At 39.9% G+C, this 13,954-nt stretch overlaps 2 protein-coding genes and 1 pseudogene across 4 annotated transcripts; 1 reads left to right on the top strand and 2 right to left on the bottom strand.

The window, feature by feature from the left end:
* Positions 1 to 356: 356 nt before the first annotated feature.
* ZC2HC1C (zinc finger C2HC-type containing 1C) lies at positions 357 to 2,902 on the bottom strand. 3 transcript variants are annotated; one of them, XM_015599667.2, is made up of 2 exons: positions 2,552 to 2,902; positions 357 to 2,005 (listed from the first exon to the last, which is right to left on the bottom strand). In XM_015599667.2, exon 2 carries the CDS (start codon positions 1,984 to 1,986, stop codon positions 640 to 642), a length of 1,347 nt encoding a protein of 448 aa, XP_015455153.1. In that variant the 5' UTR covers positions 1,987 to 2,005; positions 2,552 to 2,902; the 3' UTR covers positions 357 to 639. The 3 variants fall into 3 exon arrangements, with proteins under 3 accessions (XP_015455153.1, XP_015455154.1, XP_015455152.1); XM_015599668.2 differs by having other exon boundaries at positions 2,770 to 2,900; XM_015599666.2 differs by having other exon boundaries at positions 358 to 2,005; positions 2,600 to 2,901.
* A 1,464-nt stretch (positions 2,903 to 4,366) lies between these two features.
* On the bottom strand, positions 4,367 to 4,484 carry LOC112473872 (annotated as a pseudogene).
* A 1,808-nt stretch (positions 4,485 to 6,292) lies between these two features.
* On the top strand, positions 6,293 to 13,872 carry ACYP1 (acylphosphatase 1). The gene is made up of 3 exons (XM_025041961.1): positions 6,293 to 6,423; positions 6,845 to 6,942; positions 13,453 to 13,872. The coding sequence occupies exons 2-3, from the start codon at positions 6,853 to 6,855 to the stop codon at positions 13,666 to 13,668; spliced, it is 306 nt and encodes a 101-aa protein (XP_024897729.1). The 5' UTR covers positions 6,293 to 6,423; positions 6,845 to 6,852; the 3' UTR covers positions 13,669 to 13,872.
* The last annotated feature ends 82 nt before the right edge of the window (positions 13,873 to 13,954 follow it).

The raw sequence follows: 13,954 nt of genomic DNA, 5'->3' as shown, positions 1-13,954 counted from the left end.
CTGTCCAGTTGGAATCACTTGCTGGTGGAAAAGAAACTGCTATAATAGTTTGGAGCGAACATCGAGTTTTGCAGAAAATCTGTCACCTTCAATGACAATAAAAATTACGTTTAAAAAGTCACTCTGTTTTCGGAAGCTAAGCAGGGTCAGGCCTGGTTAATACTTGGATGGGAGACCACCTAGGAAGACCAGGTGCTATAGGTATAAAAAATAAAAAAAATAAGGGATTGTAAACTGACAAGGTCTTTGCAATCTGTGAGGTCAACCAAGGGTTTCCTTGCCTAAATAAATAAATAAAAATAAAAAATAAATAAAAAATTATAATCAAAAGGGCACATATTTTTTAAGTCTAGATTTTGGAGTCACTCCAACCCAGATTTATATGCTGACTCTGCTATTTAAAACTGATCTCAAGCAAGTTAACCTTTCTGAGACTTAAACTTTTAAATTGATAAGTGATAATAAAATCCTCACATGGTTGTGGTGAGGGTCATTTTAAAAGCTCCTGTCACAGTGACTGGCACACAGTATTAATCAACGAATGTTAATTCTCACTTTCCCCCTATGGGACACTTGAAATTTTCCTTTAAAAAAACTGATGAGTATATAACAGGCCCTTACAAAGATCCCTGCTCAAAGTCAAATCCATAAGGCCCCTGTTACCTTGACTGAGGCTGGTCCCTTCCAGTTCAAGTACTGCTCTAGCTCTGTGCCTTTGGCCCGGGCCCTGGAGGAGTCAAACACTTTCCTCCTGGAACTCTGCATCCTGCTACAGACATTGGAATGTCTCTCCAGCCTGAGCAAGAGAAACTTGCGTCCACAGTGGCTGCACTCGCCAAGTTCTGGCTCTTCAGTGGAACAGCTGGAACCTGAGGAGTCTGGTGCCTTAGACAAGCTAGAATTGCTGGTGGATCCCGGCAAAGCACTGCCTGGTGCTTCTGAAGGCTGAGAAAACTTCAACAGCCCTGCGACTTGGTCTCGAATTTTGTTATTGCTTGCCACTAGTCTTTCCCTTTTGAGCTTCTGTATTCCATAATCAGAGAACTGGAATGGACTAGAATTTTCTTGAGACCATCCCCAAGTTTCATCCTCTCCCCTGTCTCTACTGAAGACCTCCTTAGACTTGTATTCTGGGAAGAAGATAGGTTTGTACGTGGGGTTGCTATTACTTTTAACTCTCCTCCTGGGAAGTGTCATTCTCTGTAGCTCTCTTTTTTCATTTTCTTCAGCCTGTTCCTTTTCCTTCTGGATCCTTCTGAGTTCCTCCTCTGTCTTCTTGAGCTTTTCCCTCAGGAGGGTCTCTTTTCTTCGGATTTCCTCCTCTAAACTCTCCCCTGCAGCTTCTAGTCTTTGGATCTGCATCCACTCAGACCTGTTGGGCGTTACTATAGCCTTCTCCTTCTGCATAGCAACACCAATACCAATCACAGATGAATTCACCCAGTTCCTAGGACCAAAGCTGCTGTATGAAAACTCTCTTGGCTCAGGGGGTCGTGGAAAGGCATTCTGGTCCCCATCTGTGCCAGCCTCACCTGTACTATGAGACTTCCGATGGAATATGGGTTTCAGCGGATATGCCCGGTCCACTCCAAATTGCTTCTTTGTAAACGGAATGAATTCCTGGTTATTTGCTTTGGGATACCAGGATTGAGGGCCTGATGAATAAAACAAACCCTTTGCTTGGACCTGGAGATTACTACTTGGATCTTGTGGGCTGATTCCAGCACACTGGGGATAGAAGTAGCTCAGGGCTTTTGTGCAGGTATTCCATTCGGAGTGAGTGTACAGATTATCCAGCACCAGCTCTTTGTTGCTCAAATGCTTCTGCTGGGAATTGTTCCTCAGGTGCCCCATCGAGGACCGCTGGGAAGCGCCACCTTTTTCATAAGAGTCTTGCTTAGTTGAGTGGAGCTCTGGAGCATCTGTTTCATTATATGGGAACATAACACCCACAGGCAGGGATGGTGCCAACTGGAGACCAGCCATTCAGAGCCTGGACTGAAGCCTAGGGAAGATTTAAACGAGATATGTGAGAAGTTTGTCTGAGGTTCACCCTAGTTGCTAAAGTAAACTTTCTACATTTGTCCTACCCATTTTCCTTTGAACCTTTTAGGGACAGTGATACTGGGTCTGCCAGAGATCTTGTTCAATAAGCATTTGGTGAGTGCTTATTATGTCCTGGGACTGCTTATTAGGTCCTGAAGATAGAAAAACGAATGTGATACAAGCGTTCCTGCCACCTCCCTTTCCTTTATATCAGTACCAGCCTCTGCCATACAAAGTGATGCTCCTGCCATACACAGCATCCTCTGTAGTAGGTGGAAAGAGCTACCGGAAAGAGATATTGGATTGGAAGTCAGGTTTAAGCACAAGCAACTTCCCCTTACTGACTCCAGTTTGTTTACCCGTTAACTGAGGGGTGTGAGAAAACTGTAGCCTAGAGGTAAGTGTCAGGGATTCCCTCCTGCTGGAACCGTGCCTGACTCCAGGGAGCACAGAGTCTGCCCAGGACCTGCTACAGGTGCCTACCAAACCCTCACCCAAGGAGTACCTGCGGCGCAGAAGGAGGGAGGTCTGTAACCTGAGAAGAGGGGCCCACCTGATCTGGCTGCGGCGAGTTTGAGATCCGGAACGCGGAAGTCACGTTCTGTCCTGGAGGGTCAGCACGGGGACCCCCCCTTGGGGACTCCGCTTTTGGGGACGAGCCCTCGCTTTCCCGTCCATCGGGTCCCTAGGAGGTCGAGGTGCTGACCCCATGTCTCCCCGTACCTGAGGCTCTCGGGGACAACTCCTGCTCAGGGAAAACTCCAGGACTTAGTTTTTCCAACCAGACCCCCGCCCCCGCGACAAACAACTGCCGGTGGCGCAGGCGCTTTCAGCTGGCCCCAGTTATTCCCGTTGCCTGGAAACGGGAGCGCGTGCGCGCCCAGCCCCACCTTTCGCCGCGAGGTCGCCAGGGAAGCACGCACAGGCGCAGTCCGCGCGCTCTCCGGAGCAGCCCAGGGGCGGGTGCGGTCGGCCAGACGCTCGACCCAGTGTCCCGCCAACTCAGCTCCGTCCAGCTCTGCCCTTGGGGAACGGGGAGGCGGGCGGGGGCGACAGGAGTGGCTTCTCTAGGGTTCCATGACGGAACTTGTGTATTTTTTGAGAACGGTGACCCTGGACTCTGGGGTGTGCCCTTCTCTGGCAAAAGACGGAGTCCCTAGATGTGCCCTCGAGTCATTCTGCCCCAGGATTCCGATGTCCGCCCACTTAGCCGGAGTGATCCTGCTGATAGCCTTTCTTACCATGCTCGGCTGCTTTGTGCGGGCCCCAGGTATGGCTACATACTATCTCTGCGTGCTTTTCCAATAGTTTGGAGCTTGCGGTCAATTTTAGCAACTCGGCTAGGTTTTGCTACGCAGTATCTTTCTGGGTAGATTTGTAGCCAATCTAATTATTTTGATATAGTGTTTTACTCTCACGTAGTCTCTTCTGGCAGTCTCTTCTTAGGGCCCAAGAATGACTCAACCAAATGTAATGATAATAAAGTAAACTACCAAATCGAAAATAATCAGTATAACCTGATTTCAACAGAAAATGATACTCTATGGTTTGTTAACATCAGAAAGGTTTATTTGCCTTCATGCTTCAGTTCTTTTGTGTAAGCCGTTTGGCAACTGACTTTTTTTCCTGTAATTACTTAAAAGATTCATGCACATGGAAATAATATAGACAGCAGTAGTCGGTGTTAATGCTTCAACATGTCATATTACAACTTTTACATATTACAAAGAAATTCCTTGGTGAGCCCTCCAGGGTATTTTAAATTTTTATTTCTTGTTTTATTTTTTCCTAGTTTACACTTTACTGCCTTCTCTATAGTATATGCAGTTCCAGACAATTCCCACTCTTATTAAGGTTCCAATTATCTCAGCAATCGGGCATGCCTGTCATCAACTCTTACAGCTCCCTTCCAGTCTGGCAGAATTTCCTAGAGTGCCTCCCTCCATCTTGACTTCCTTCTTGTTTTTGAGGAAGAAGAATCTTTCTCTTTCTAGAAGTTCTCTTGAATTAGCCCCTTTACAGACCTTCCAGGAATGGACTCCATCACTTTACCCCTCCATCTTGTTAACTTCGAGTTGTATCTGGCTATATACTCATTAGTTTTAAAATATACTTAACTTCCCCCTGCAAAACAAATCCCATTTCCCTTGACCTGCTGCCTCTTATGGTAGGGTCCCATTTATTTCCCTTTTCTCCATGAGACTTCTTAGCAGAAAACTTTATGTTTGCTGCCTCCACTTCCACATCTCCCCCTCTGTCCAGTCCATTGTGATGTGGTTTCCACGCTTTCCACATTATATTTTTATTCATTCATTTTTAAAGCCTATGCACCTGGTACTCCTAGGTGGTCTCCCATCCAAGTACTAACTAGGCCTGACCCTACTTAGCTTCCGAGATCAGACGAGATCTGGTGTGTTCAGGTTGGCATGGCCATAGTGCACTTTCTTTAAATGCCAGGCTACCAGTGACCTTCCAATAACCAAAGACAAAAGCTGCTACCTCTTCAGCCTACTCATCTGACATTACTGATTTCTCACTTTCTTTGAACTCTCTTCTCACTCGCTCCTGTGCCTGCTTGGTTTCTTCTTTCATGTCCTTGCTATGTCTTCTTCCAGGCCTCTGGCATTTATGTCTTTTCCTTACTTGTCCCCCAAATTTAGGTATTCTTCAAAGCATTCTTATTTTTTCTATATATGCAGTTCCAGACATTCTCTTCCTTAGTGGTTACAACCAAAGGCTGAAGTTTCAGGTCTCACCTATGTTTAAATGATATCTAGCTTAGCTCTCTCTCTCTCAAATTTCCAACTGCCCATTTAGTTCCTCAGGAACCCCAAACTCAGTGTAACAGAAAACAAACTCATGATCATCTCCCAATTCCCCCCACCCACTTCTCCAGTGTTCCCTCTCATGCTGAAAACATCAGTCACCTATTCCTCCCTCTTTGTCACCCTTTCCCTCTAACTGGTCTGCAAGATTTGTTGAATTTACTCTACAGTGTCTCTTATATACAACTCCTCCGTTACCTTTCTACTGCCCTGGGTGAGTTCTTCCTCATTTCTCATTGGGACAGTATGCATCACTCTCCTAACTGCTATTCTTGCCTTCAACATTTACTCCTCAAGCCCATCCTTTGTGCTGCTGCCAGAATAATTATCCTAAATATGTCCGATCCTATTCCCCTACCCATGGCTTCTACTTTACCTATAGATAAAGTTGAAATGTGTGATTTAACATGATATTTTAACCTGCCAGACTAGATCCAGCCTACCTTTCCAGTCCTGCCTCCCCAGAGTATCCCAGTGAATCTCAACCCTGGCTATGCTTTAGCACTACCTAGACAGCAATTTCTGGGGGTGAGCCCTGAGTATTGGCATTTTTAAAAGCTTCCCGCAAGGTCCTAATGTGTAGCCAAGGTTAAGAACTCCCAGTCTAGCCACACCTGACTACTTGCACTTTCTTATCTTAGTACTACCTTACCCCAAGCTCCACATACTGGCAGGTGGTAGCACATAGCATTTATGAGAGTGGGCTCTGTACTCAGACTGCCTGCAATTAAATCTCAGCTCTATCACTGGTTGTAATTGTGTAACCTTAGATACTATGGTGTTTCCTCTAATGTTTTCCCAATGCTCTTAGAATGAATCTCTTTGCTCCTTTGTGCTCTCATATTTTCTGTTCTTGTTATAGCACAAGACTGGCTCATGAGCTCTCAATGGATGTTCATGGAATTTAATTAGCATGTTGTACATTGTATTGTCATTGTTTGCATGCATATTTGTCTCTTCCACTAAATAAAAAACTCTTTGAGGACAAAGATATATATCATTCATCTTTGTATATCCTGCAATGTTCCATACATAGTAGACAGTCAATAGGTTTTTAATTCTAGAGAAACTAGTTTTTTTAAAATGAATTTTAGAGGAAGAATAACAGCCAAGTATGCTCTTTCAGTATTTGAAGTATGATCTTCAAATACTGCCAAGCGTAATATTCAGTTCAGCTTCCTCTCCCAACCTCGACCCCCGAATTCAAATGCTTCTTCGTCTATGTCTTTCTTCCCACGAGAAAATGAGAAAAAGGGTGCGCTTGATGACTGCGAAAAGGTAAGGGCTGGGTCTATAGAGTTTGAGCTGACATTGTGGACTGATTCCCAACCGGAGGCTCGAGAGCCTCCCAGACAACCGAGTCCCGAAATCCCACCCTTTGGGCGGGCTTTGGGCTGAGCTCACCGTCTCTGATTGGTTAGCGGACATGATGGGCATGCGAAACAACGAAGGAGCAGCCGCGCTCTGAGCTTCCGGGCGCGGCGGTTACGCGACCCGGGAAACCGTTGGCGCGGTAGTCTCCAGCGGAGTCCGGGACTACTGAGAGGACCAGGTGGGTGAACCTGGGACGGGCCTGTGGCGTACCTATCAGTTCAGTTAGCCCTAAAATGTTAGTAGAACTGGATTCTGGCGGCTGAATGGAAGCTAGGAAGAGGAAGGGATGGAGAGGGAGTGGGACCGGTGTTGGGAGGTAATAGGATAAACAGGTAATTGTCCCAAAAGAGGGCTCTGTGGGCAGTTGCAACCCAAAGCTCACTTGCCCAGGTGTCTTCCTGTGACGTCACACACATGTCCACTGACGATACTCTGAAATTCAGGGACCTTAAGGTCAGGGAGAGGTCGCAGTGGTTAAGGATGGAGAAGTATGGGTGTATTGAAAGGACATGAAAAATGTCCTTTCTGCCACAGGATTGGGGGTCCTGGAATAGGGTAAAGAGTCCTGTTTACTTTTCTGCTTTCCTGGTTTGTGACAGGTGTGAGCATGAGCATGGCAGAAGGGGACACCCTGATATCAGTGGATTATGAAATTTTGGGGAAGGTGCAAGGAGTGTTTTTCCGCAAATACACTCAGGTATGTGGCCTTTAGGCTTTGGGAAGATGCCTAGATTATGTGCATGAGAACAAGAGACACGTTTTTGACAAATGTGCATTAGGAGAGGTTGGCTATTTGGTAGCTGCGTGGCAAAGAGGTGGTTTGTAGAGCAATGGGTAAAATACAATGTAAATGACAAATTCATCTGCTATTTGTCTTTTCTAACAGTGGTATATTAATCTTCCAAGGGGGATTAGAGGGCTTCACTAGTTCTCCCTTATTATGGCATCATCAAACCACAATTCTTGAAGGAAAGCTAACAAGGAGATGGCATTTAGATGAACTCATGACATTTGTGTAACTTATGTAATTGCTTCCAAAGAAGCTGCTGCATTTTCTTCAGACCTCTGCCACTCTTCAACCTTGCCCCATTCCCCTCCTTAATTCATTTCTACTCGTTTTGATTTTGAACGAAGAATTGCCTTTTCCAGCTGAAGCTTTTCTAATGAAAATACTTAATCCATTCCAAGATAAGTAATGATAACACTGAACATGGAGTCTGCTTTTCCTACTAGAGTACTAGGGAGTAATTGAGGGGATGAACAAACTTTTGACAGCCTCTACCTCTGCCTTAATGTCATTAATCTTCCCTCAACACTCACACACAAATGCAATCTCAATTTCCCTTCTGTCTTCTGTAGGGGAATATCGGGTTTTTGCCTGCCCAGTGTATCTCCAGCCTCAAAGATAAAGAATTCAGACTGCAGAACTTTCCAAGTGTCACATTCCTTGCACTGTGGTACTTAAAATTCAACCCAAATCTTCGAAATATGAATGTTAAATGTCACTTTTTCCCCAATTACTTGCAAATCATTTCCTCCTGTTTCACACTGATGTAAGAAGTACCTGCTGAAAAAAGGAATTGTTAAAAGTCATAGCAGAAGAGCTATGTTCCAGTTAGCTTTGCCACCAATTATGCAGGATAAGTTCCTGTGATATAGTAAATGGAAGTGACAGCTTCAAAGATTAATTAAAGTTGTTGAAGGAAAAGGACCAGATGATAATATAGCCCATTTTTCTCTACTGCTGTCCCCGCTCCCCAACTTAGAGACAATAACAGAATGGAAAATGCCATCTTTTTCTCCCTTAATTAGACTTGTAGCTTATTCTTATAATCATTTTCCTTAATTAGACTTGTAGCTTATTCTTATAATCTACTTATAATCATTTAAATATGTGTTCATTTTAACAATTGTTTTTGGTTGCATGTTGATATCATCTAGCCTCTTAATGAAATTCCATCACTCCTAGAATGAGTAATGAGAATACTCGAAGGGACTTTTTTTTAAGCTGGAATATAATTTACATCCCATAAAATTCACCTTTTTAAAATATATAGTTCAATGGGTTTTAGTATATTCACAAAGTCATGCACTACTTTCAAAACATTTCATCACCCCATAAGAAACTGCATACCCATTAGCACTCACCTCTTATCCTTCTGGCCCTGGTAGTCACTAACCCCATTTTTGTCTCTATGGATTTGTCTGTTCTGGACATTTAATGTAAGTAAAATCATACAATATGTGTCCTTTTGTATTTAGTGTCTTTCAGTTAACCTAATGTTTTCAAGGTTCATTCATATTGCAGCATATCAGTACTTCATTCCTTTTTATGGCTAAATATTCCATTGTATGGATATGTCACGTTTTATATATCCATCATCAATTGATGGACATTTAGGTTGTTTTCACTTTCTAGTTATTATGAATAATGATGCTGTGAACATTTATGCACTTGTTTTTATGCAGACATTGTTTTCAGTTCCCTTGGGTTATATATATCTAGGAGTAGATTGTTGTTAGGTCATGTGGTAAACTCTATAACTTTTTGAGAAACTGCAAAACTATTTTCCAAAGCAGCTGCATCATTTCACATTCCCACTAATGATATATGAGAATTCCAGTTTCTCCAGATCTTTGCCAACAATTGTTATTGTCTGTCTTTTTTATTAGAAACATCCTAGTGTGTGTGAAGTTTTATCTCATTGTGATTTTTTGTTTTGTTTTGAAGTATGAACAATTTTAAAAGGATTAAAGTCATACAAACACGTTCTCCGACCACAATGGACCTAAACTACACATCAGTAACAGAAAGATAACTGGAAAATCTCCAAATATGTGGAAATTATATATATTTTTTAAAATTGTAGTAAAATATACATAATGCAGAATTTATCATTTTAACCATTTAAGTATATTTACATTGTTGTGCTACTATCACCACTGTCCAGCCACAGAACTCTTTTCATCTTACAAAACTGAAACTCTGAAAACTTAAACTCTGAATAATTCCTAATTCCCTCCAGCCCCAGGCAATCACAGTTCTACTGTCTGTCTATAAATGTGACTACTCTAGGTACCTAATAAAATGGAATTATACAGTATTTGTCCTTCTGTGACTGCCTTATTTCACTAGCATAATGTCCTAGAGGACTATCCATGTTGTAGCATGTGTCTGAATTTCTTTCCTTTTTAAAGGTTAATAATATTCCAGTGTACATATTTATACCCTCATTGTGGTTTTGTTTGCCTTTGCCTAATGGCTAATGATGAACACCTTCTCATGTGCTTACTGGCACATGAAAAAAAGATATTGCATATCTCCTTTGGAGCAATGTCTATTCATATCCTTTGCCCATTTTTTAATTGAGTTATTTATCTTATTATTGAATTATAAGAATTTTTATATATTCTGAATACTAGTCCCTTATTACTTATAATATTTGCAAATATTTCTCCTATTCTGAGGATTTTCTTTTCACTTTCTTGATGAAAACTCTGAAGCCCAAAAGTTTTTAATATTGATGAAGTCAAATTTGTCTATTTTTTTCATTTGTTGCTTGTGTTTTTAGTGTTATATCTGAGAAACCATTGCCTAATCCAAAGTCGTGAAGGTTCATGCTTGTATTTTCTTCTAAAACTTTTTTCAAAGGCTTTTATAGTCTTTGGTCTAGGTTCAGTTAATTTTTTATGTGGTGTGAGGTGAGGAGTCCAGCTTTATGCTTTTGCATGTGGATATCCAGTTGTCCTAGCACTGTTTGTTGAAAAGATTATTATTTCCCCCATTTAATTGTCATAGCACTCTTGTCAAAAATCAATTGACCATAAATGTAAGGGTTTATTTCTGGACTCCAGTTTTGTTCCATTGATCTGTGTATCTGCCCTTATGCCAGTACCACACTGTCTTGATTACTGTAGCTTTGTAGTAAATTTTGAAATCAGGATATGTGAATCTTTCAACTTTGTTCTTTTTAAAGATTATTTTTAGATGTCCTGGGTCCCTTATGTTTCCATGTGAACTTTAGAATCAGTTTGTCAGTTTCTGCAAAGAAGGTGGATGGGATTTTGATAGAGATTGCATAGAATCTGCAGATCAACTTAGAGAGTATTGTCATCTTAATAATGTTTTCCAATCCGTGAACATGGGATGTCTTTTCATTTATTTAGATCTTCTTTCACTTCTTTCAACAGTGTTTTATATTTTTTTGTATAAGTCTTGCATTTCTTTTTAAAAATTTATTCTTAAGAATTTTATTTTCGATTCTGTTATAAATGGAATTGTTTCCTTAATTCCATTTTTGATTGTTCATTGCTAGTGTATAGAAACACAATTGACTTTTGTATATCGATCTTGTATCCTGTAACCATGTGAACTTGTTTTTTAGTTCTAGAGTAGAGATAGTTTTAGATTTCCTTTTCCACTCTGAATGCCTCTCTTTCTTTTTTCCTCCTGTGGCTGGAACCTCTAGTAAAATATTGAGTAGAAGTTGTGAGAGCAGATATCCTTGTCTTGCTCCTGATCGTAGAGCAAAAGCTTTTAGTCTTTCACCATTAGGTGTAATGTTAGCTGTAGATTTTTCACAGATGCCTTTTTTCAGGTTGAGCAAGGTCCCTTCTGTTTCTAGTTTGTTGAGGTTTTTATCATAAAAAGATGTTGGATTTTGTCAAAAGCTTTTTCTTCTTCTATTGAGATGATCATCTGGTTTCTGTTTTATTTATTAATGTGGTGTGTGTTGATTTTTGTATGTTGAATCAACCTCGCGTTGTGCAGCTAAGTCCCAGTTTTTTATAGTGTATAATCCTTTTTATATGTTGCTGGATTTGGTTCACTCATATTTTGTTGAGTTTTGCATCAGTATTCACAAGGGATATTCATCTGTAGTTTCCTTGTGATGTCTGTCTTTCTCTAGTTTTGATATGAGGGTAATACCGGCGTAATAGAATGATTTGGGAACAGTTTCTTTCTCCTCTGTTTTTTGGAAGCATTTGTGAAGAATTAGTGAAAAATTTTTCTTTAAACCTTTGGTAGAATTCACCTATGAAGCCATCTAGTCCTAGGCTTTTCTTTGTGGGAAGTTTTTGATTACTAATTCAATCTCTTTATTTGTGTAAATCTATTCAGATTTCCTGTTCTTGATTCAGTTTGTGTGGTTTGAGTCTTTCTAGGAATCCCATTCTCTCTTTTTATCTAAGTTATCTAATTTGTTGGCATACAATTGTTCATAGTAATCCTTATTATTTTTGTAAGGTTGATGGTAATGGTCCCTCTTTCATTTCTGATTGTAATAATTTGAGCTTTTTTTCTTATCAGTCTAGCTAAAAGTTTAACAGTTTTGTTGATCATTTTAAAGAACTTTTGGTTTTATCAATTTTCTCTTTTTCTCTTCTCTATTTTATTAACTCCTGCTCTAATCCATTATTTCCTTCTTTCTGCTTCGTTAGGTTTGGTTTACTCTTCTTTTTCTGGTTTCCTGGGGTAGAGTTTAGGTTATTGATTTGAGGGGATTTCCTTTTTAGATTGAGGCTAGAGTTGGTAATTATATTTTAAAAAATATTTCCAGAATATGATTATTAGGGAGAGTTAACTTTTTGAAATATTCTTAGGAAAAAATGCTGTTTACTTGTTTAGATAGTAAAAACTGAACATGAGTCAGCAACATTATGCTATCATTTAAAAAATGAGAACAGAATCAAGTGCACAAATAAAACGTGTAGGAAATTCCCATTCTCAGCACCTAAGTTGGGAGGGTCTTGTTCACTTTCAGTTCAAATAAATCACATTGCAATTTAAACATTTATTTGACTGTTACAGCCTCTTGCTCAAAACTCAACACCATCATTCTTACAGCTAGTTACCATATAAGGTAACTAAAACTAAGGCTAGCCAACCACCCTAGGTTAATTTGAAGCAAAAGAGTGCAATTGTTATACAAAGTAAGTTGATGTGTAGTCTTCCTCAAAATTTGTTCTCTGCATTCTTTTTTTTAATGCCATCTTCCCCACTTAATGCATGCTGTAGGTATCCCTTATTTTTCTTCATTCCTTTCTTCTGTGTCCCTTATACTGTTATTAATTTGACTGCAGTCTATTTTGCTCATTATGCATAATGGCTGTGCTTTGAACATAATGATTTGATGGATACTTCATTTCCTCATTAAACATGGTTTTGCTATGCATAACATTTTCTTTGGCCAACTCTAATAATTTCCCACATTTACTAGGTCACTACTCTGGCATGTTAACATACAGTCATGTCAACTCCATTTTCTTTTGTAATCCACTCCTTCTATTTAGATAGGTTACTTTAACGATAACTTTTGTAATATCCTTACTTGGACATTTTACAACAATAACATTACCTCTAAATATTGGTACCTTTCCAAATTTCCAGTGATTCCACAGTTTAATGATTTACAGGAAAGAACATTGGAAAGGCTAAGAAAAGAGCAGCTCTAATGATTAGATGGTCTTCATAAGTTTATTCAACTTTAAAGGATGTGATTATTTAGACAGAAGAAAAGAAAGTCAAGTGAAAATCTAATAGTTATGCAGTCTCATGAAAATTTCATATTCAGAAGTTGATCACCAGATGCTTTTTCCTTCACTAGGAGGATGACAGAGTGGGCTTTCAATGCAACATAAAGACCGTGATGCAACATAAAGACTGTCTCTACAAGTGAGAACAATGGAATGAGTTGCCCAGGAAATAGTGAAATAACTCTAATGATCTTTAAAGATGAAATGAACACTCATTCATCTGGATTTATTTAAGTGTGTCCCTGGTTAAAGACACAGAGAAGGAAGGATCAGATAACTTCATGCTTTTTCTATTTAATTTACCCAATAGATTCTTGATTAGGAGAAGGGAAAATGAGCAAGATGCAGCCCAGTATCCTAACAACAATTAGCCTAAGGAAATCATTTTGAAAGCATCTCATTTTGTCTGAAATATTTACTATTTAACCAAATTGACAAATCGTGAAAAGTTCTATGGTAGATGAAGGAAATGGAGTCAAGTGGCCAACACTTCATATTAAGATCAACAGTGAGATTCTTGCTGTTGTTCTGTTTTGACTGTTCTGGACAATATCAAATTAGTTTCAGTGGCTTGATTCTAGGTTAAGATTCTGGCAACAGATTGTATTCTTACTTTGTTTTGTTCAATCTCACTGGATTTCTCACTCTTGTTTTTTTTTCTTACCCTTAGGCTGAGGGTAAAAAGCTGGGATTGGTAGGCTGGGTCCAGAACACTGACCAGGGCACAGTGCAAGGACAGTTGCAAGGTCCCATCTCCAAAGTGCGTCATATGCAGGAATGGCTTGAGAAAAAAGGAAGTCCCAAATCGCACATCAACAGAGCAAACTTCAACAACGAGAAAGTCATCTTAAAGTTGGATTATTCAGATTTCCAAATTGTGAAATAATGACCTGAATTTAAAATTTCAAGATAAACTCAGTGGTTTTGTTTTATATTGTTAATAGAATTATTTTGTGTTCAACATTAGAAGAATTTGTCACTAAGTTATTTTAGTATCAGATACTTGAATATTACTGTGTATTATATGTATGATAGAAGGAAGGATTACAACTGTGCACAATTCTAATTAATAAAAACACATTAGAACCTGTGTAGGGTTCTTTGGTGAACTTCATTTTGGGCAAAATAAGAGGTATTTACCTAGTAAACATCTGTGGGAAGATAATTTTGAA

The sequence above is a fragment of the Pteropus alecto genome, unplaced genomic scaffold (assembly GCF_000325575.1).
Source record: "Pteropus alecto unplaced genomic scaffold, ASM32557v1 scaffold8, whole genome shotgun sequence".
NCBI classification, from domain to species: Eukaryota; Metazoa; Chordata; class Mammalia; order Chiroptera; family Pteropodidae; genus Pteropus; species Pteropus alecto.
This window is presented reverse-complemented; position numbering and strand designations above follow the sequence as displayed.